The 18,890-nt window shown below is 67.4% G+C and overlaps 2 protein-coding genes across 2 annotated transcripts; one reads left to right on the plus strand and one right to left on the minus strand.

Moving 5' to 3' along the window:
- The first annotated feature begins 757 nt into the window (after positions 1-757).
- GPR153 (G protein-coupled receptor 153) lies at positions 758-10,965 on the plus strand. The gene is made up of 6 exons (XM_079777555.1): positions 758-954; positions 4,782-5,249; positions 5,344-5,761; positions 7,328-7,520; positions 8,089-8,270; positions 8,674-10,965. The coding sequence occupies exons 2-6, from the start codon at positions 4,894-4,896 to the stop codon at positions 9,316-9,318; spliced, it is 1,794 nt and encodes a 597-aa protein (XP_079633681.1). The 5' UTR covers positions 758-954; positions 4,782-4,893; the 3' UTR covers positions 9,319-10,965.
- Positions 10,966-12,632: 1,667 nt separating this feature from the next.
- Positions 12,633-13,799, minus strand: HES3 (hes family bHLH transcription factor 3; the record flags this gene model as incomplete). Its single annotated transcript, XM_079778448.1, has 4 exons — positions 12,633-13,012; positions 13,369-13,450; positions 13,543-13,638; positions 13,740-13,799. The coding sequence occupies 4 exons, from the start codon at positions 13,797-13,799 to the stop codon at positions 12,633-12,635; spliced, it is 618 nt and encodes a 205-aa protein (XP_079634574.1).
- Between the last annotated feature and the right edge of the window lie 5,091 nt (positions 13,800-18,890).

The raw sequence follows: 18,890 nt of genomic DNA on the forward strand, positions 1-18,890 counted from the left end.
AGCACTAATGGGGGAGCTCTGGGGAGGAGGGGAGGGAGGGGGTCCTGGCCTCCCCTAGCTGTGCAGTCAGTAGTCCCAGTTTGAGAACACTTCTGAGCCGGAGCCAGGAAGGGACGGCCACCCAGCAGCCCCTGGTCCATTCACTTGATTCTGGGGTGGACCCCCAATGTCTGAGGGTGTTGGAACCCTCAGCTGGCCCGGCCCAACCCAGCCTATCCCGCCGCGGTGCCTGGCCCTGAACGACTCCCCAGTTCCTAGAAGTTGCACCTGCTCTTCTCCACACCATTGTTCACCTGTGATGCGGCCTCCTCCAGAGAGGCCTCCGTGAGCCTCCCATCCCCGGGCCTCGGTTCTCACTATCCACTCCAGGGGCAGGCCCTCTCGGCTCCGGCCCAGGGGGTTCAGAGTCAGGGCCCGGCCCAGGGGGTTCAGAGTCAGGGCCCGGCCCAGGGGGTTCAGAGTCAGGGCCCGGAGTGTGGACCCACCCAAGAGGCAGCGATGGGCCCGGCGTGGCCCCGGCGCTTTGGGGGGCACTCTCCCCCCAGGACTGACGCCACTGCGGGCCGCGCCTCCGGGAGTTGGGGGCGAGGCGGGCCGAGGGGCGGCGCGGAGGCGCCCGCGGAGACATGCGCCCTGCTCCGCCCCCCGCCCCCGGCCTCCGGCGCAGCCAGCGGAGCGGCGAGCGGCGGGAGCGCAGCGCCGCGGTGACGGCGCGGGGAGGAGGGGAGGTGGGAGGAGGGGAGGTGGGAGGGGCCGCGCGGCCGAGGCAGCAGAGCCGAGCAGAGCGCCCCGGCCACGGGCGGCCACCGCCGGGATGCTCCGGCCCTCGGGCCGCCCTGCCGCCAGCCACCCCCGCCGTCCCCGGCGGCCCGCGCTCGGCCCGGGGGCGCGGGAGGCACGGCCGCAGCCGGAGGCGGGAGCGGCGGGCGGGCGCCCTGGACGCGGGAACGCACGGTGAGCGCAGCCGCCTGGGGCGGGAGGACCCCGGCAGGGACCCGGGCGGGAGGACTCTGGGCGGGGAGAGGCTGTCCGCGGTTTTTCGGTCGCGGCGTCTGCCCGAGGGGCCCAGGCACCGCTTAGGGCTGCGCACCCCCCAACTTGGGGAGCCTAGGAGTTAACTTGCCAGAGGCCGGTCCCTCCCCGGCCCCAGCCTCCCGGATTAGCAGCGCCGCCCGGGGTCTGGCTGCGCGGGCCGAGGATGGCCGTGCCGGGAGCCCCCGTCCTGCCCAGCGTAGTCGGGGGGCGGGGGGGGGGGGGGTGCGTCCGGGGCCCGCAGTCCCGCCTGCGCCCGGCTCCCGGCCGTCGCTGGGACACACCCTCGGAGGTGGGCAGGGCTGGGGGCCCTGCTGGGGCTGGACAGCAGGCGGGGTCGCGCTGGGCCGGGCGGGGAGGGGACCTGAGCGCAGTGGAGGCGCCCCGCGGGTGGAGGTGCCGGAGCCGCCTCGAGCCCCGCCCTGGGCGGCGGCCAGCGGGCCCTGCGGCTGCTCCCGGCGGCGCCGGCGGAGGGAGAGCAGCCGAGGCGGCCGGCCAGCCCGGGGAATCCTTTCAAGTTCTAGGTCTTCTTTGTTGCGCAATCCAGCCCTGGGGCCAGGCAGCCTCATTGGCCGGTGGGCGTGACGTCACGCCGGCCCGCCCCGCAGACCCCTCCAAGGGAGTCTTCCGGGCTGTGGGTCCCAGGCCTGCAGCCTGGCCTGTGATATGGGGGCGCAGCCGGGAGCTCCGTCCTGAAATGCTGCGGGGATGCGTTGGGGGTGATGCAGGAGAAACGTCCCCGCCCTGGGTGCGAACCCCCATGGAGGGGGCCCCAATGTCCCCTGTTTGTGAAGAAGGTGTGTGATCTGTGGGGGACTCCCTCTCCCCACAGAGCCAGCCCCCTGTCACTCTGAATCCCAAGTTCTTGGTACACACTCCCCACCCTCACCCCAGTGCCATTCCGCTCCCACCCCAGGGCCGCCACGCCCAGGAGTCCCGGCCCCAAACCGGCCCTCACACTTCTCTCCCTGTGTGCACTGGGCTGCAGGCCTCAGTGTTCCCCTCTGCAGTACGGGCACAGTAGGGCCCACCCTGCAGAAGTAGGAGGCTCGGAAAAGCCATCTTAACTTGAGGAACAAAATAATAATAATAATAATAATAATAATAATAATAATGATTTGTTCTTGAGCATTTTGGGGTTTGAGAGGTCAGGATCTTATTTTTTATTTTATTTTAATTTTAGAGAGAGAGGCAGGGAGAGAGAAAAAACCGTGGATTTGCTGTTCCACTTACTTATACGTTCACTGTTGCTTCTTGCATGCGCCCTGACTGGAGGTAGAACCTGCAACCTTGGTGTATCCGGACGAGGCTCTACCCAGCTGGGCTACTCGGCCAGGTCTGAGAAGCAGGATTTTTATGTCAGGCAAACCGAGTTTGGGTCCTCGCTCAGGCACATAATAACTTGGGCAAATGGTTTTACCTTTCCCTGCCTGTTTGACCATCTGTAAAATGGGGATGATGACATGGTCAGTGCACAAAATCACTGGAGCTGCTCAGAGGGTGGAGTGTGCCTGTTCCCAGGAAGATAGCTCCTCCTCCACCCCAGGGTACCTTCCCCGGCCTGCAGACAGAGCCGTGCCCTGCAGGGAGCCACCGTTACGCCAGATGGATCACCTGGCACGTGAAGGGCTGTGCCAGTGGGAGGCTGTGGCTCCTTCCCCGCCCCCTCACCAGGGTCCCAGGGTCAGCCAGCTGTGTGGACACCCCAGGAAAGGCCTCCTATTGGCCCGCTGGCACAGCCCGTGCAGATGGGAAAGGATGCTGGTCCACCAGTGCATGCTGGATCCAGTTTCCTATCTGATGACGAGAATCACTGGTGACTGCAGCCTCTGGACCACGGGAGCACCCACACTCTGCCTGCCCTGGGCCCCCAGCAGGCTGCCAGGCACCCCGTGGGGCTGGGGGCGGCCTGTGGTTACCTCCCCCCCAAAGCTGGGCTGTCCCAAGTGCTGTCGGGGAGTCAGCGTGTCCGCCTGCAGGTCTGAGGGTCACCCACACCGCCACGCTCAGTGTCGTAGCCCCTAAGAGGCAGCGCGGCGAGCTGGGGGGCTTTGGTGCAGGCGTCTGCATGGCCAGCGCCTACTGAGCACTTCCTGTGTCCGGCTCCACGCTGAGCACGTCCCTGGCAGAGCTTACTGACCACCCACAAGGCTTTTCAGGCAGGGACTGTCACGCCCAGCTTACAGATACGAACACAGAGGCCCAGCGGAGAGCAGGAACCGGGGGGGAGCTGGTGCTGGAGTCTGGGAGCCCGTCCCTCACGCGGTGGCCTCTGCGTGCTGAGGTCAGGGAGGTTTGCTGGACACGGGAGTAGCGGGGTGGAGGGGCCGACAGGCCACCGCCTCCCACACGGGGTCTGGGATGGGGAAGGGAAGGCCATTCTGCACGCAGACGCCTCGTGTGGAGAAGGAAGTCCCGGCCCCAGAAGTCCCCGAGCCCCCCAGGGTGTGTTCCAGTGGACGCCCCCCTGGGCCGGGGCTCTGGGCAGGCCCACAGAGACACCGCGATGGATGGGACACACCCCTCAGGTCCCTCAGGGCCCGGGCTCAGGCCACAGACAGACCAGAAGAGCCTGGGACTAGACAAGCCTGGGGCCTGGCGGCCGGGAGGCGTGTCCTCTGCCCCGAGCCCGTCCGGGGGTCCTGCAGTGGCCTGCCCCTCCCAAGCTGGAACCAGTACCTGGGGGTCACGTGATGTGAGGGGTTCAGTGGGCACCCACAGGTGTGGGGCCAGAAGTGCGGCCAATGAGATTCAACGGGCTCCCCGGTGAGAAGGGCCGAGTGCAGGCGGAGCGCACAGTGGGCCTTCACGCAGCGGCTGCTTCTCCCCGCGCTGCCTGCTCCAGGCTGTGGCCAGAGGGGCCCGTCGGGCCAGCACTCCCGACGGGAGGCAGCTGAGGGCTGTGGGCCGGCGAGGGGGCGGGAGGGACCTCTGCCCCGCCCTCCCGCAGACACGTGCCTCCTGCCCGAGTCCTTTGTCCTGGCTCATGTCCAGGCCGTCGGCGGTTCCTCTTGGGTCCAGGCCTATCCCTGGCTGCGCCCAAGGCGTCTGTGATGGGACACTGACCGCCACCCCGAGCACCCACCGTGTGTAAGACGTGCCCACCAGCCTCCCCGGAGGAGGTCTTGCCCCGTGGCGGTGTAGGGCGTGGTGCAGGGACCTCGCTGGAACCAACAGCTGGAACACGGAGCCTGTGCCGTGCGGGGCCTCTGGGCCAGCTGGGGGCCGACCTGGGCAGCGCAGGCGGCCCTTCCCCGGGGTGGCCTTGGACGTGTCACCAGGTCGCCCCTCCCTCGCACGGGGGTCTAGGGGACTCGGCCTCGCAGGCACAAGTGAAGGCGCGGCCCCGGTGTGTGCTGGGAAGCCTTGCCAGGGCTGCCCTGGGATCTGGGGTGTTTGCTGGCGAGAGGGCTTGTTGCCAGCCAGGGCCAGGGCACACATGGGCAAGAATGCCCGTCTGAGCCAGCCTGCGGGCTCCCTGAGGGCACAGGTGGTTGGAAGGAAGCGCGGATTCCTCCCTTCACCAGGAGCGGCTGGGAGGAACCCCGCACTTACCAGGCAGCTCCGCGTAGCCCCTGGGGCCGGGGACGGGCAGGAGGCCACAGCGCCAGGAGAGCAGCCCAAGCCGGGGCCAACAGGTGATGGCACCTGGGGCGCCTCCCATCTCCTCCCCAGGACCCCGACGCCACAGCCACAGGGAGAGCCGCTGAGCCTCACTGCCCCCCCTCCCCCCGCCCCGCTCCCCGCAGATGCTCCTGGTCCCTGGTGTCCCCGGGCCGCGGGGTGTGAGGGCCGCTGCTCCGAGCCGAGGCCTGGCTGCGAGGAGGATGCCCCAGCCGCCCGCCAGCTCCCGCCGGCACCATGAGTGAGGAGCAGCGGCCGCCTGGCAGCGCCGTGGGCTGGCTGGCGTGCGGGGGCCTCTCCCTGCTGGCCAACGCCTGGGGCATCCTCAGCGTGGGTGCCAAGCAGAAGAAGTGGAAGCCGCTGGAGTTCCTGCTGTGCGCGCTGGCGGCCACGCACATGCTCAACGTGGCGGTGCCCATCGCCACCTACGCCGTGGTGCAGCTGCGGCGGCAGCGGCCCGGCTACGAGTGGAACGAGGGCCTCTGCAAGGTCTTCGTGTCCACCTTCTACACCCTCACCCTGGCCACCTGCTTCTCCGTCACCTCCCTGTCCTACCACCGCATGTGGATGGTGCGCTGGCCCGTGAACTACAGGTGAGCCCCGCGTGGGCGCGGGCGCGGGGCTCTGTGGCGCCCGGAGGCCCTGTGACTGACACGGCGTCCCTCTGCCCCGCCCCTCCCGTGTCAGGCTGAGCAACGCCAAGAAGCAGGCGGTGCACACGGTCATGGGCATCTGGATGGTGTCCTTCATCCTGTCGGCCCTGCCTGCCGTCGGCTGGCACGACACGAGCGAGCGCTTCTACGCCCACGGCTGCCGCTTCATCGTGGCCGAGATCGGCCTGGGCTTCGGCGTCTGCTTCCTGCTGCTGGTGGGGGGCAGCGTGGCCATGGGCGCCGTGTGCACAGCCATCGCCCTCTTCCAGACGCTGGCCGCGCGGGCGGGGCGCCGGGCCTTCACGGTGCCCACCATCGTGGTGGAGGACGCGCAGGGCAAGCGCCGCTCCTCCATCGATGGCTCCGAGCCCGCCAAGACCTCGCTGCAGATCACGGGCCTGGTGGCCACCATTGTCTTCATCTACGACTGCCTCATGGGCTTCCCCGTGCTGGTGGGTGAGCCTGTGGTTGTGGGGGGCTCGGGGCAGGTGCACTGTGGGCTTTGGGTGCTTGGATCCTCACACCCGGTCCTCTAAGGGTGGGAGGGGGGGCATTATCCCCATCCTCACTTTAAAGGCTTGGAAAACGAGGTTCAGAGAGGGACATGACGGAGCCAAAGTCAGGATGGCTGTGGTGGGGCTTGAACCCCTCAGGGGCCTTCTCAGCCCAGCGTCTTCCTGCCACACCGCAGGGGACTTTCTCACCAGAGTGGGGCCCAGTCAGTGCAGCAGGCATGAACGTGGGGTCACGGCTCCAGGTCCTGGGATGTGCGGAGTGAGGCTTTGGTCCTGCACTGGGGGGCCGGCAGGGTTGGGATGTCTGCTGGGGAGTCGGACTTCACCCCAGGGGCTGAGGAAGGTCACGGTGAGGTCTGGCCCGAGGAAGGCTCTGCCACCAGGGTCCAAGTTCCATGGAAGCCAACTGGGGTCCTGCCCGTGAGGCCGGGCTGGGCCTAGCCCTGGCCAAGAATGAAGTCTACACCCAATAGCTGGGCCGCCCCACCCTGGGCCTCTAGCCCACCCCCTGAAGGGTCTGGAGCAGGACAAGGACCAGCCAGAGGGCTCGTCCAAGCCGCTGGGTAGGGCTGCGCCCTGCAGACACAGCTCAAGGAGGTGACGGGTGCAGTCTCCAGCCTTCGGTGGGCCCAGCACCCCCCAGGTATGGGGTCCTGTGTTCAGCGGAGCCTGGGGTCCCCGTCCCTATGCTGAGGGAGGGAAGGAGTGTGTGTGAAATTGCACCCCCAGCTTCTCTTCAGGGCAGGAAAGGGGGTGCCATTTATGGAGCCCACTCCATGCTGCAGGCCTGGCACAGTGCCTGGAATCTGTACCTCACCCTGTAGGGTGTTCTTGGCCCATTTCACAGATGAAGAAACTGAGTCTCAGAGAGGTCCAGTGCCTTTCTGAGGGGCACGCAGCTCGCGTGGCAGAACCAGCGTGATGTCTGCACTGTGCCTCTCCCTCTCCGGTGGGGAACAGTCACTCTGGGTGGGGGATGGGAACGGAGGAATGAGGCCCCCTGGGCAGTGACCCAGAGGCCACCTGGCTGGTCCTTGTCCCTGCATCCCAACCCTCTGAGCCTCAGGAACTGCTCTGATTCTCATCCTCTGGGGCCTGCGGCCTAGCCCCCCAGAGCAGGGGCAGGGCTGAGGGGGCCATGGCAGAAGTGAGCAGGACAGAATGGTCCCCGAGGTGGGCGGCTGGAAACCTAGTTCTCCAAGCCCGTTTCCTCTTCCCAGAAAGGGGGTGGGAACCCCTGCCCGCCCCTCTGTCCTTGGACATGCCCGGGGCTGCTGGCACGCGGTGAGGGGCCAGGCACACTGGGCTGAGCCTGTACCTTGGCAGCCAGCAGCTCTCAGGGGCAGGGACTTCGCCCTCACTCTCTGCCTCTTTTCTGCCCGTAGTCTAGCGCGCTGTCTCCACCACGCCTTCCTCGGGCAGGTGGGCGCCGACGGGAGGACGGTCTGGGAGGGGAAGCGGTGGAGGGTCTTGCCGGGTGCCAGGCGAGCGCTGTGCCCACAGGTGGTGAGCTTCAGCAGCCTGCGGGCAGACGCCTCGGCGCCCTGGATGGTGCTGTGTGTGCTGTGGTGCTCGGTGGCCCAGGCCCTGCTGCTGCCCGTATTCCTCTGGGCCTGCGACCGCTACCGCGCCGACCTCAGGGCCGTGTGGGAGAAGTGCGCGGCCCTCATGGCCAACGACCAGGATTCGGACGATGGTGAGGAACCCCGAGAGGGGCCCCTGAGGAGGGGGCGTCTGGGTGCGGTCCCTGGAGTCATTGAGATAACAACTTGTAAGGTGGCCACCCCCTGGCACTGAGGTCCCACTGTCAACCCCAAACACCCCCTGAATTATACCCGAATGCACTCGAACCCCTAAGGGACCTCAGTGTCTCTCCCACGGGGCATTCTGTGTCCCGCTTGCCTGCCCCAGGCAGGGCTGTGCCCCAGACTGTATGTGCTCTGAGCTTCCAACCTCAGGAGTCCCCAGCGGCTCCTGCAGACCCAGGGCCTGTCTCCCCAGCAATGGGAATGTTATTTCAGCCAAGACCTTGCTACGTGCCAGGCACTGTCAGCCCCTCGTGTGTACTTAGCTCCTGAGGTCGCACCCCCACTGACAAGGAAACTGGCTCCCCAGCCCCACAGCTGGAAGGTGGGGAGTCAGGATCTGCACCCAGGACCCTGCCCCTCCTCTTCCCCACTAACCAGCCCTCTGCCCTGTGCGTGCCTGTGGGTGCCCTCAGGTTTCTCTGACCCCTGACCCTAAGCCTCTGCCCCGCCCTGCAGACACCAGCCTGGAGGGGGGGCTGCCCCAGGACCTGGTGCTGGAGCGCTCCCTGGACTACAGCTGTGGGGGCGACTTCGTGGCCCTGGACAGGATGGCCAACTACGAGCTGCCCCTGGAGCGGGGCCTGCCCCATTTCTACCCGCTGGGGCCCTTGCAGGAGGACAAGATGCAGTACCTGCAGGTAGGGGCGCGGCGGGGCGGGCTCCAAAGGTGCGGGCGGGGCGTCCTGTCCCTGGTCCCGGGCCTCTCCCCTCTGAGCGCATCTCCTGCCTGGCAGCTCCGGGTGGCTGCACCTCCAGACGGGCAGCCCGAGGGGCGGACCCGTGCGGGTGGGCACCGCACCCTGGCCCCTGCTCCGTCCCCTGTGCGCCGGGAGTGTCCGCCTGGCGCCTGTTATTCCCTTGGGGCTCAGCGCCTCGATCCAGGGGTCTCCTCGCCACCCCAGGTTGATGACACGGGGCCTCGGGGGGACTGACAGCTGCCCTGAGGAGGTCCGGTGTGGGTCGATGCTGACCCACAAGGCGCCCTGCCCCGCGTGGGTCCCTATTGGCCAGAGGCCCCCTGCTAACCCGCCGGTCCCGCAGGTCCCGCCCACGCGACGCTTCTCGCACGAAGACGCGGGCCTCTGGGCGGTGCTGCCGCTGCCCGCCTTCCTGCCGCGCTGGGGCTCCGGCGAGAACCTGGCCGCCCTGGGGCCCCACCGGCGCCGCGACAGCCCGCGGGCCCCCGCGGAGGACGCGCCCCCGTTCCGCCCGCGCCGCCGCTCCGCCGAGAGCCTGCTGCCGCTGCGCCCCCGGGGGCTGGACGGCGGCCCGCGCCGCGCCCGCAGCTCGCCCCCCGGCAGCCCGCGCCGCCGCCCCGGGCCCGGCGCCCGCTCGGCCTCGGCCTCGCGGCTGCCCGAAGCCTTCGCGCTGACCGCCTTCGAGCGGGAGCCGCAGGCCCTGCGCCGCCCACCCGCCCCTCGGGCCCCCGACGCCCCGGGCCCCGCCCCGCTCGGCGAGGACGCGGCGCCCCCTGGCGGCCCCGGCGCGCAGCGGAGTCCCGGGCCGCCCCCCGCCACGCATGCGCACGTCCGGCCCCTGCAGAGGGTCCTGAGCGCGTCGTGGGGCGAGCCCGCGGGCCTGCACGTGGCGGGCGGCGGCGGCAGCACCAGCAGCTTCCTGAGCTCGCCGTCCGAGTCCTCGGGCTACGTCACGCTGCACTCGGACTCGCTGGGCTCCGCGACCTAGGGCCGCCCCGGGGCCAAAGCACCAAAGATGCCGGCTGCCCCCCAGGCTCAGGGCAGGGCCGGCCCTCGGGGCGAAGGGGCGAAGCCTTGTCCCGGGATGATGCGGTCGTTGCCTGGAGGGCGCCAGCTGCCCGGGACACTGTGCTGGGCACTTGGTCTCTGGGCTTGGGTAAAGGAGGCTCTGCACGTGCCCAGCGCTTCCAGGCGGGGAGCCCCAGGACAGGCCACCCCCAGAGGGAACAGCGCCCGGCCCTGCAGGAAGGGGAGCCACGGACCGCCGCTCCCCACCCGGCACTAACCCGTCCCGCCTCTGCGGTGGGCGCGGAGGTCTAAGCACAGGGTCTTCGGAGCCCAACAAGCTCAGAGCAGCCCCCCTGCCGTCCCGCCTCTGCGTCCCCCGCTGTGGGACAGGTGACCAGGTCTATGCTCCGACCACGGAGCGCACAGGGCGGGAGAGGTAGTCTCGGCCCTCCGCGGCCCCAGGCCTGAGGCATCCTGCTCTCTGCCCCTGGCCCCTTGGGAACTCACCCCCGCACCCCAACTAAAGCACAACGCACACATCCTCGCCATTGGCACCCCACCCCCCCTTTGCCACTGTTATGTCCTCACTGCCTGTCCCCGCACGGTGGCCACCTCTGACTACCACACGGTACCTGGTGGGAAGGACTGAAGCGAAGGAGTGGGCTTCCTTACTCTGCCGGTCCCCCGGCCTACAGGTGTGGCCCACAGCCTCCCAGGTTCTGGGGTGAAGACCTGGTTTCTGACAGGGGGTCCCCCCACCCCTGTGAACAGGGCTCTTTGCTCTCCCTCCTGGCGGACCCCTTGCAGGCCTGGGCTTCGGCATGGGCCCTGGGAAGCCCCTAGGCACAGGCTAAGGAGAGGCCCAGGAGCAGCTGTGACCTTGAGTGGCAGACAAGGGCAAGTGCAGAGGCTGTCTTGTCCTGGCCCCGGCCTTCATGCAGTGGCCCCGACACAGGAAGCCAGCGCGGAGCCTGCCTGCTCACGTTCCCTCCCGCTCTGCCCCTGCCCCTCCTGTGGCCAGGCCTCCCTCTGCACACCCCAGACTGGTCCCAGCCCCAGGAGAGGCCACTGGGAGGGGGGAGGAGGGACTGCCTGGCTCCATCTCTGCCTCGAGGCCCCTGCAGCCCCTGGCTGTGGGTAACCTTTGGGGATGAGCTGGCCACGGGCGAGCAAGGCAGGGGACTGCTGTCCAGCCCGGCCAGTACTGCTGTGCCTTCTAGGACTGACCCGTCGTGAGGTCATCGGCTAGCCACTCCCCCCTCAGGCTGGCCCATTGGTCACCTTGGGGTTTTTACTTTCCTATCCAGCAGCAATACTTACAGGGGGACATGGCACCCCAGAGTCTCTCTACTCCTGGTTTTTACAAAAATAAGAAGAGGGAGGACCCCAAGCGGAGGGACTTGGGGGCAGGATCCCGCTCACACTTTGTGCGGCCCCAGGCCCCTTTGCTGCGTTGATAGCAGCCTGACCCTGGGCTTAGCGGGGAGGGTTCTGTCTTCATACCCCCACCCCCACCCCCCAACCCAAAGCCAGGGATCCGTTTGTTTTTTGTTTGTTTGTTTGTTTTGTTTTTGACAACTAAGCATTTCTCTCTGTACAGACCCAATAAAACCTCCTGTGATTTGCACCTCGCATTTCTATGCTGGTTTCACGGATACACCTTTCTAGAATCTAACAGCACCCACCTGGCCACCTGCCCCCAAATGTGTCTCTCGAATTCCTCTACTAGTGCGGCATTCTCGGGGGTTGGGCTTGCCCCTTCTTACTGGCACGTGCTATGGCACAGGGTCAGGGGCCTGGAGCAGCGGGGTGGGCACCAAGGCCCTGCTGGCAGGAGCAGTCCCTGCCCCGGGACCGGAAGCCTTTGTAAGGTTGGCCAGGAGGGCGACAAGGGTAGGGCAGTTTGGAGCCAGGCCCGCGGGACCTGTTGTGCCCCATGAGACCACACCCCCGGCCCGGGTTGGGGTTTGGAAGCCGCTTCCTGGGTCTGCGATGCGAGATCGCCACCTGGTGTCCGGAAGCGGTATTAGGGTCACCAGCCACATGTAGGACGGTGGGAAGCCGAGACCCGACAGGCCGCCCCTAAACCGCTACAGCCCAGAACCCCGCCCCCACCTTCGCTCCGGAGACCCGGCTGGGTGGGGTGGGGGACCCGGCCGCGCTCTCCCCGCGCTCTGACCTGTATGGGTTTTTAGCACACGAGCAGGACAGGGGCAGCCTAAAATGAGAGAAGTTTTATACAAAGTTGATATTTGTAATTCAAAAAGATGCACTTACGTGGGCCGCGTGGGGTAAAGGAGAACCCATTTCTCAGGTTCGCACTGTCTTTATTCTGAATTTCAAACTGGTGTGTGGAGGTGTCAAAATCTCTTCCTGGGCACAGCCCGAGAACCCCGTCCCCCACCCCCAGGCGTGTGGGACCCCCATAACAGGTGCCCAGCCCTCCGAGGGCTGAGGAAGGACGCAGGCTTCTAGACGGCCCAGAAATCCGGGGGCGGGGCTCTGCGGGGCCGGGGCCGGGGTCTTTGCCGAGTGGGAAAGGGGACACTCGCACGAGAGGAGCTCGGCTTCCTTCCAGCCCCCCTCAAACAGGCGCGACGGTGCGCTGGGTCCCCCTGGAGCCGCGCGGGCAGGGCGTCGGGCGGGCGGGGCGGTGGGAGGAGCATCTGGTGGCGCGAGGCAGAGCTCGGAGTGGGCTGCGGGCGGCTCGGGTGCCGCGCTGCGTGCCGAGGGGGTGGGGACCCGTGGAAGCAGAGAAGGTTCAGGGACGGAGTTGCTGGGGCCCCTCGCCCTCGGGGCGGGCCCGGCGTGCTTTGCGCCGGTGGGAACCGGGCGTCCCCAGGAGGCTGAATGGGCCGGGGCGGGGCAGCGATTCTCCTCGCTGCGAGGGGTCTGCTCTGCGCCGCAGCCGGCGGCGACCTTCCCAGCGCGGCGCGGCCGCGGGGCGGGGGCGGGGGCGGGGGCGGGGGCGGGCTGCCGCCGGGGCCCTGGGCAAGGGGCGCGCCCAGGACGCCGCTCCCAGCCCCTTTGGGTGGGAGGAGGAGAGAGCGGGTCCTGCCTGAGCAGGTGAGGCTGGGGTCGGGGTTAGATGCTGCCTAGACGCGCAGACCCGGGTCCACCGAGGCTCCGTGCGTTTCATTGCGTTCTCGGGCACGCGGCACCCTCCCGGCCTCCCTCCCCACGGGACCGGGACGGACGTTTGAGGTCCGGGTCGTCACACGGGCGCGCTCCAAACTGCGTCTGCGCCGGCAGACCAGACGGGGGACCCCTTGAGTCCGAGGCCACGCCTGGGCCTTACCAGGGCCGCCACAGGCGCAACCCCGACCCCGGGCTCTCGGCGCAGTGACGAGACGCCGCCTGCGGTGCCGGGACGTTGGTGGACGGGCAGGGGAGACCGCCAGGGAGGAGGAGCCTGGATGGCGGGCACCGCGAGCCGCCGGCGCCCGGATTAGGGGCCCACAGGGCGGGGGCGCTAGGGCCGCAGCGCGTGGGCGCCTCCGGGAGGGGACTGGCGCTGTCCGTGGTGCTGCCCGCCGTGCGCTCGTGCCCCTGCGGGCCGCGCAGCCCGCCGCCGCCGCCGCCGTCCTCCCCGCGCCGCCGAAGCTGGCTAACGCCCGCCAGACAGCCGCGGGAGCCCGACGGGTACTCGGCGCCGCTGCGGACGGGCCAGAGCCCTGGGGAGAGGGGAGCGGACGGAAGGAAAGGGGAGAGGGGAAGAGGAGGAGCGAAAGGGGGAGTTGTAGAGAAGAGGAAGAAAGGGAGGGGAGAAGCGTGGAGGGAAAGGAAGAGCAGGGAGGGGAGGGGAGGCGAGGCCACCTGAACGTCCAGACCTCCTTCCCCTCGGATTACAACTCCGCAGCCCGCCCGCCTTAGCCGCCTCCCGCCTCCCGCCTCCCGCCTCCGGTGGCCTGGGCCCTGCCTCACCCGGCTGCTCACTCCCTGCGCCTTTTTCTCCTTCCATCCCTCTGTTATCTGGCCCTGTGTTACGCAGGGCTCCCCCCCCCCCCAACCCTCCCAGGGCCCCCTCTACCTTGCACCGAGCTCTGGAGGCTTTTCATGTACTTGACGCTCAGCTCCAGGATGTCTGCCTTCTCCAACTTGCGTTTTCGGATCTGCGGTGGGTGGGAAGGGCTCTCAGCGGGGAGCCCGCGGCGGGGAGAGGCGAGGGATGGATCGCACCACCCACCACCGCGTCCGGGCTCACCTGGTGCGAATAGTGCTTCTCCAGCAGCGACCTGAGCTGCTCCAGCGACACGTTGATGCGCGCCCGGCGCTTCTTCTCCATCAGTGGCTTGGAGATCTGTCCAAGAGAGGCTGTCAGAGGGCGGGGTCACGGCCCTCTCGCCCTTTGCCCCTGCCGGCGGGCAGGGCCCCCACCCCGAGCTCTTCAGCACCCCGGACCTTTCGGAATCTGCCCGCAGGGCCCCCAGAGCTGCCCTGGGTCCCGGGCTCAGTGCCCATGTTGTCGTGTACGTGCCCGCGGGAGGCGGCCGAGCCTTTATAGGGGCCCCTCGTTTACATGTCAATGAGGGATCCTGGGCTCCAGGACCCCTGAAGGGGAGGGGAGGAGAGGGGGACACAGAGTGAATTCCCCCACCTCCCTCTGCCCCACCCCTCCTGCTGCCCAGGCTTCAGCTCTGCCCCAGGGCCTCTCCTCCCTCCCCAGCAACCCCCTTCCCCTGCCCCAGTCTTTCCCTATTCCTCTCACCCCACCACTTCGCATGTCTGGGATCCCCTCCAGGCCTATTCCTCCCCCCCCCCCCATGACTGTCCCGTCCCAGTGTCCCGAAGCTCTGGGCCCCACCACCAGGCCCACCTGCCTCGTTCTTGCTGCTCTTGCCTCTGAGTGTTCTTGGGGTCCCACTGGGGGTGTGCAGGCCCAACCAGCTCTGAGCCCTGCTAGCGACTGTGACAGAGCCCGGCCTCGGGCCTGATGAAGATGCGGAGGCGGGAGCACCCGCCCGCCAGGCCTCCAGGCGGGCTTCACGCTCCGGCCGCGCTGGCCACGCGCATTAGTGGCCCTAATGTCCGGACAATGCAGCAATTTTCTGCCTGTGGCCACTCAAAGCCGGGCGCAGGCCGGGCCCGCGGGGGCCACACAGGGACATGTGTCCCATTAAAGCGTGCAGCCCGCCCGCAGGGCCGCAGCCTCCTAGCCGGCTGGGTTTGAGAACCTCTCCCGCATGGGAAGGCCTGGGGGCTTATTCCCGCCGCCGCCGGCTCCCAGAGGGTACGTGGGGGTGGGAAGACCACCGGCCCCCTGGGGGAGCGTCACTGCGGCTTTTGCAGGTCTGGGACCCCAATCTCTTCTGACTATTCCGGCTGGAGCCGGACACCACGGAGCTCAGGGAAGGAGGACTTGGGTGCAGGCCTGGGCGTGGCCCCAGGAGCAGGGCCGCAGGGGCTGAGGCTGACCGGAAGGCTGAGGTCTGGGGGGGACACTGGGTTCGAACTCACGCAGCTCCCTTTCCTGGACCCACAGCCTCAGTTTCAGTGTCTGTGCAATGGGGTTCCGCAGGGAGCCCGCGGCAGAGGAATGAACAAATTGGCCTGTGCAGAGCTCCGCCGGGGTGGAGGGGGGGGGGATGGCTAGGTTCTGGGTGGGCCCCCCAGCTCCCTCCAGCGGGGCCTCTCTCCCCTCCCGCCCCGCCCCGCCCGGGAGATACTGAAGGCCCGGCCGGGGCAGCCTCGTTCCCAGGCGCCGAGCGGCGAGGAGAAGGGCGCCCCGCCTTCCTTTCGGGCTGAAGCTGCGGCGACAGCGGCTCCAGGGTTCTCCGCCGCCCGGGCCGCAGGGACCACGGGCCAGATCCGGGGCAGGCCAGACGGAGGGCGCTGGCACGCGCCGGGCGGCTTTGAAGCGCCGGACTCGCCGGCCCGAGCCCCTCCCGCGCGCGCTCCGGTGGGGCGGGGACGGCGCGCTCCGAGGCGCCCCCGGCGGGCGGGCGGCGGGCGGCGCAGCGGGCACAAAGGGGGCAGCCGAGTGTTGAGGGCTTTGTGCCGGCCCCACGAAGCCGCGCCCCCTCGGGGCCGAACTCCGGGCGCCCCGCCGCGCGCAGGCTTCCAGCTGCTGCACATCTGCACCGGCACGGGGCGCGCGCCTCGCCCTGGCGCCCCGCCCCCGGCACCCCCCCCCCCGCCCCCGGCACCCCCGCCCCCGCCGCCGGCACCCCCCCCCCCCGCCCGCCGCCGCTCTCGGGCCGCGCGGCAATTTGTCCCCTAATTACGGCCCCTCCCCAGGAGCCGCCGCCCTCGCCTTTCAACTCCGGCGCATTAGCAACCCAATGGCCCTCGGCGGGCCCTCCGGCCGCAGCGGGAGCGCGGGGCCGCCCTCTCCAGAGTTAGGGCCGCCGTAAAGGGGCCGCCGGCGCCCCCGCCCGCCCCGGCCCCCCCGGCCCCCCCGGCCGGCCCTCCTCTCCAGCTGCTGCGCGGGCATCCGGCCGCGCAGGGTGGGGCCGCTCCCGTGGGTGGCTCGGTGTTGCCTGAGCGGTGGAAAATTGACCGCAAAATGCTCTAATTCGCAATGTTCTGCTCGGGCTGCCGGGGCGAGGCCGGCGGGCGGGAGTCTCCGCCTCGAGACCCGCCTCCGCCCCCCACCCCGGCGCGCTCGCCGAGCCCCCGTACCCCCACCCTCCGCACGTCCTCCCGCCGGGTCCTGCCACCTGGGCTGAGCCCCCATCTGCTTTCCCCGCTTCCCCTGCCCTAGACTCAGGGCTGAGAGGGTCCCCTCTCCCTGCCCGCGCTCACAGACAGCGACCCCCACCCCTTCCCCACTTGACCCCAATTCGGGCTCCTCCTGGGCAGCCACTCCCGCCTCTAAGTTAAAGGCGACGTCCTGGGAGAGGGTCGTAAACGGGTCTCCACCGAGATCCCTCCGACGCCAGGCTGGGGACTCCATTCCGCCCGTCTCCCTGGCGGTTGGCCCGTCCTACGCACACCCGGGCAGGCCTGCCCCCCCGCCCCCGAGGCGCGCAGCGGGGGGGGAGGCGTTTTCCGAAGTGGGGGTGCGCAAGGGCTCACCCCAAGTCCTCTCAGACTGCACTCAGGACAAAGCGAAGGGCATGGGCCGCCTTAGGCCGGGCTTCTGCAAGCGGGGATGTAGGCCCCAGCCCCTTCGTCTTTAGGATCTGGGGTCCAGGCCGAGGGGGGGGGGGGGAGGCCGAGGCTGCCTGCTCATGCAGGGAGCACAGTCCTTCTGTCGCTCGGGAGGCGCCACTCGGGGCCCTGCTTCCTCACGCGACGAGCGCCTGGGTCTGCCCTCCCTTCTCCCCTTTGGCTTTCTTGACTTTTTAAAAAAATATTTTATTGATTTTTTACAGGGAAGAAGGGAGAGGGATAGAGAGTTAGAAACATCGATGAGAGAGAAACATCGACCAGCTGCCTCCTGCACGCCCCCCACTGGGAACGGAGCCCGCAAACCGGGCACATGCCCTGAGCAGGAATCGAACTGTGACCTCTTGGTTCAGAGGTCAACACTCAACCACTGATCCATGCCAGCTGGGCTGGCTTTCTTGACTTCGGCAACAACAACAAAAATAAATAGATAAACAAGCAAACAGATAAATAGATAAATAAATAAACAAATAGATAAATAAATAGATAAGTAAATAAATAAAAATGGCAGACCGAGTCAGGTGTGGACACGGGGTGGGGAGGGGTTTGCAGGCCCCGGGCACCTCCTGCCTGGCGGGAGCCCCGTCCTCCCAGCAGCCCAGGCCCTTTCCCGGGCTCACGGGTGAGTGCCGCAAAGGCCGCTTTGGGGGGAAGGCCCCGCCCCGCGCAGATGCATTTCAAAGCGGATGGAGGGCTTGCTCCGTGTAATTAACTCTGGGGACACAGCGAAAGCGCTGGAATGACTCAGCCAATTGTCTCCGGATGGGGCTGGGGAGGCCGCGATTGTTTAACTCTCTTTGGCTGCTTGGGGCTCCGAATAGCTCCCGCCAAGGGTCCTCCAGGGCACAAAGGCTGGGACCGCGGCGAGTGCATCGACTCTGCGCCCCGCCGCCCGGCCCTGGGGGAGGGAATTCCGGGAGGCCCCATTGTCCCCGCCTTTGTGCCTCTCCCCAGCTGGCTCCAATCTTTAAATATTTACCCGCTGCTTTGTGCACGTCTGACTTCTGCACTTTGGGCTGGTGTGCTCGTAAATTACGCGTCACTTACCCATTTCCAGACGAGAGAGGGAGAAGGCTTTAATGCCGGGAGCCCAGAATGGCCCAGGGATGGAAAAGAAAACTTTCCGAGAACCAGGGGTTCCCCACCCCCACCCCCACCCCCTGCAGGGCGGCAGCCACACCGGACAGACTCACTCCCACCTTCACGTGGGAATTGGAGGAGGCCTGTGAGTGACAGGGGCTCAGGAGGCCCTTCTAACAGCCACTGACTGGGGACCCACACACAGAGGTGGTGGAGAGGCCCGGCTCCCTGACTTTTTCCTACTTGGTGCCAAGCCTGATGTGGGTTGAGGTGCTTGGGTAAGGCCCAGCCTTGCAGCTCCCTGCTCCACCCCACTCTCTCTTGCTCAATTAAGCAATCCGTTGAAGAAGGGGAAGCCTACTTTTCTGTCAGCCTGCCGTGTAACTGGGAGAAGTCAAGGTGTTCTTAGGACTCTTTGGAACAGGAGGGACCCCGACCGGGGCTGAGGATGGAGCCGCCCCAGCTGGTGGGCGGGCGGCTGGAGGAGAGGGCGGAGGGAGGGCCCGGCCGAAGGACCTTCCTGCATGAGAAAGAGCTCCCTCTGTGCGGGCCCTGCAGTTTAGAACAAAACACATTCAAATGCTTATTTACAAGAAAAGGCCGGCGAGGCGTCCCGGGGCGGAGCAGTTTTCCTGTATTTTCTCATATTTTCTGTAGGCTTGTTCCCCGGGCCTGGGGGGTGGCCCTGGAGCGCTGGGTGCAGAGTGGGTGTGTTAGGTCACTCTCCTCCCCGGAGGGAAGCAGGTCTGTGTGTGTTCCTGTCTGCTTCTCCGTGTGTCTGTGTGCATCTCTTTGTGCTCCTTCGTTTCTCTGGGCCGATGCCCGTGTCAGGGTGGATACATTTGCTTTGGCCTGTGGGCCCTGATAAATTCAGCCACTCCAGTGACTTTTAAAAATTCCCCGTCCGTCCGTCCCTCTGGACTGGCCCCATGCAGGAGGGGACTGCTCCCCCTTTCTTTTCAACTTCTCCAAGATGGGGCTGGAAGGGTTTAAGGGGCAGTGATGGGCAGAGAGGGGAGGCCCTCCAATTTGAGTTACATTACTCTGTGCCCCTAGAATGGGGATGGTCCCTGGGGGGAACCAGGGCGGTAAGTCAGCGGGAAAAGCAGAATCAATGGCCAGAGGTGGAGGTTCCTGAGGGCAGCTCTCTGCCCAGGGCCAGACTCACTCCCAGGACCGATTATGAAATGAGCGCCCCCTAGTGGCCTCAAGGCTTCCCGGCACAGAGGGAGAAGTCCTGAGTCTGGGGGAGACCTTGATAAACTGGGGCAGAGGCAGGAGAGGGGTTCAACATAAAGCCCAAGCCTCCTTCCCACATGGCGCCAGCCGACTTTGGATTTTAAAAACATTTAAAAATCCTTT

This window comes from Cnephaeus nilssonii (genome assembly GCF_951640355.1).
Source record: "Cnephaeus nilssonii genome assembly, chromosome: 7".
NCBI classification, from domain to species: Eukaryota; Metazoa; Chordata; class Mammalia; order Chiroptera; family Vespertilionidae; genus Cnephaeus; species Cnephaeus nilssonii.

Coding starts and splice junctions, on each gene's coding strand:
- GPR153 (XM_079777555.1), top strand. CDS start 4,894: ATGAGTGAGGAGCAGCGGCCGCCTGGCAGCGCCGTGGGCTGGCTGGCG. Junction 7,521..8,088: donor CGACCAGGATTCGGACGATG/GTGAGGAACCCC, acceptor CCCGCCCTGCAG/ACACCAGCCTGGAGGGGGGG. Junction 8,271..8,673: donor ACAAGATGCAGTACCTGCAG/GTAGGGGCGCGG, acceptor CCGGTCCCGCAG/GTCCCGCCCACGCGACGCTT.